Raw genomic sequence first — 2,631 nt, forward strand, 5'->3', positions numbered from 1 at the left:
GTTACAAGTTACAAGTATCAGACTGCTATATACTAAACGACTAGAATTCTCAGTCTCTGACTCTAACTGAATAACTTTCGCTTTCAGTTTCAAACTGTTCAAACATGAAGTCTAAATAAAAACTTATATCTATATCATTAGTGCTATCAGAAACAGGTACATAATTGATAACATCTAACATTACAATCACTTTTATAAAAATTTTCCAAAATACAGTTTGAAAAGGTTAAGAAATAAAAAGAAAATTTTAATTAAAGTATTATTGCACGTGAAATTATTATTTCGCAATCAGACTGGTACTAAACTACCAGAAATACCAGAATTCTCAGTCTCTGACTCTGACTCTGATTGTGAGTAACTTTCGCTTTCAGTTTCAAACTGTTCAAACATGAAGTCTAAATCAAAACCTAAATCTATATCATTAGTGCTATCAGAATCAGGTTCATAATTGGTAACATTACAATCATTTTCATATAAATTCTTATTTTTAGCTTTGGGCGGCTTTTCAGGTAATGCGTTTGCGGTAAAACGCAGATTGCATTTGATCGCAACTTGTTTTTGAACTCGTTCATTTGTCAATCTGTTTCTTATCTTTGAATGAACAAAGCCATGAGTTGACCAGTTGCGCTCACAAGCAGCTGAACTAGATGGGACATTAAATAATCGCATAGCAATAGGATAAAGATTTTGATCTGAACAAAATCCTCCCCACCAAGTGGCAGGGCTCACATGAACAGCAGCTTCCCAGATACTTTTGTTAGAAAAAAAACCAGTTTTTGTTCTAAATTCAGCTAAATTTGCCAAGACCAAACTTTTTTTCAAATTCAGGAATTCACATTGCTTACTTATGAATTGAAAAGCTAATTGCTTTTTAGTTAATTCTAAATTCTTTCAAAAATAATTTGGATCCAGTAAATTGGCAGCAAAATGAATATCAGAATTACAATAGTACAGCCTTTCGGCAATAGCTTTATTCACTTTTACTTTCTCGTCATCTGTGAGTATTGAAGAAGCATCAACTGCAAGAGGAACATCAAGACTAAGACGTTTTGTTAGTTGAAATACTTCTGAAAGTATAGTTTTATCACTTTCTACTTTAGATATTGCATTAGAGATTTGAATCAACAATTTGTTTAATTCACTTATAGGCTCCCAAAAACCATCATTGTCCAAAACTAAATCCCGTATCTCTTTTTTAACATCAAGATTTTCTTCAATTACTGTAGCCTGCATTGCTGCTTTGTTGGATCTGATTGAGTATAAAGAAATTACCAAGTAAAACCATCTAGTTTTTGGTGGCAGCTTAAGAGAAATAGCCTTAGACCCATACTTTTCTTTCTGCTGTAAATTGAAAACAGCATTAATAACGTGATGATTCTTGAATTCTTTAATTACCCTTTTTACTTTTTTCTTTATAGACTGAACTCCTGGCTGTTTTATTATATCATTCACAAGCAAATTTAATGAATGTGCACAGCAACCAATTGTCACAATGTGAGGATATTTTTCATTCACCAGATGCCATGCTGCACGCATGTTAGCTGCATTGTCAGTAACGATTAAAAATATAGATTTCACATCCACATCATCTTTGACAAGATCATCTATTATCTTAAATATTTCGCCGGATAAAAACTTAGCTGTTTCCCGCTCTTTACCAGGTGCGACTGATTTCAAAAATATCGGCTCTGGAGTGGATATCATAAAGTTTATTAAATTCTCTCCTCTTATATTTGTCCATCCATCAGTTACGATACTCAAACACGGAGCAGCTTTAATCTTTGATTTTATAGACTGCATAACCTGGTCATATTCAGAATTTAAAAGAAGATTACTTATTTGGTACGCAGATGGAGGTTCATAGGAAGAACGCATAAGAGACATAGCAAACTTCCAATATGGATTTTCAAAGATGGAAAAGGAAACACCATGAAAAGGAACACCAGTAACAAATACTGCCCTAGCCAAAGCCTGGTCAATTTTTGTCTTCATTCTCTCTGTTGTTATTGAAACAAATTTCTTTAAAGTCTCATTAGATTTTGAGGATTTTGAACTGCTTGATACTGAAGGCGTATTGACTGGATCTGATTTAGATGAAGAAGTAGCAACAGAAATGATTGATGTAGAGAGTACGAGGTTGTTGTCCTCGTCATCACTGGTATCGCTTTGAATTCTTAATTTCCTTGTACTTGAATGTTTCTAAAACATAAAAAAGCAATAGAAATATATCATTGTTTTGATCAATTTTTATGATTATACAAAATAAATAAAAGCAGCCGAATAGAGTAAAAAACGCAGGTATCAAAGGGTATAGCCGGTTAAGGTAGGCAAATCTGCCCCCGCATGTATCAGATCCAAATTGGTGTAATAAGTTGATACCCATGTGGTATAAAATTATCCCAAACATTAACCTTGTAATCACATTTTTATAGGAGTTATGGAGGGGGTAAGTAAAATAAAAAAAGTAATTTTTCTCGAAAACGGCTGAATCGATTTTGACGAAAAAAATATATGTTCTGGAGATCAATGAAATAATTGTACAAAAAAATTAAAAAAAATTTTCGACCTTAAAAAAATAAGTAAAAAAATTTTTTTGTTAAAAAATAATTTTTTTTAGGGCAATGTTTTTGA

At 32.3% G+C, this 2,631-nt stretch overlaps 1 protein-coding gene across 1 annotated transcript; it reads right to left on the bottom strand.

Annotated features, from left to right (window-relative positions):
- Positions 1–288: 288 nt before the first annotated feature.
- On the bottom strand, positions 289–2,199 carry LOC105564652 (the record flags this gene model as incomplete). Its single annotated transcript, XM_012017191.1, has 2 exons — positions 289–811; positions 953–2,199. Coding segments are annotated over 2 exons (1,770 nt in total), but the record flags the coding sequence as incomplete, so codon positions are not given.
- Positions 2,200–2,631: the final 432 nt, after the last annotated feature.

Source organism: Vollenhovia emeryi, unplaced genomic scaffold, assembly GCF_000949405.1.
Source record: "Vollenhovia emeryi isolate VEMERY1.0 unplaced genomic scaffold, V.emery_V1.0 DF943871.1, whole genome shotgun sequence".
Lineage (NCBI taxonomy): Eukaryota > Metazoa > Arthropoda > Insecta > Hymenoptera > Formicidae > Vollenhovia > Vollenhovia emeryi.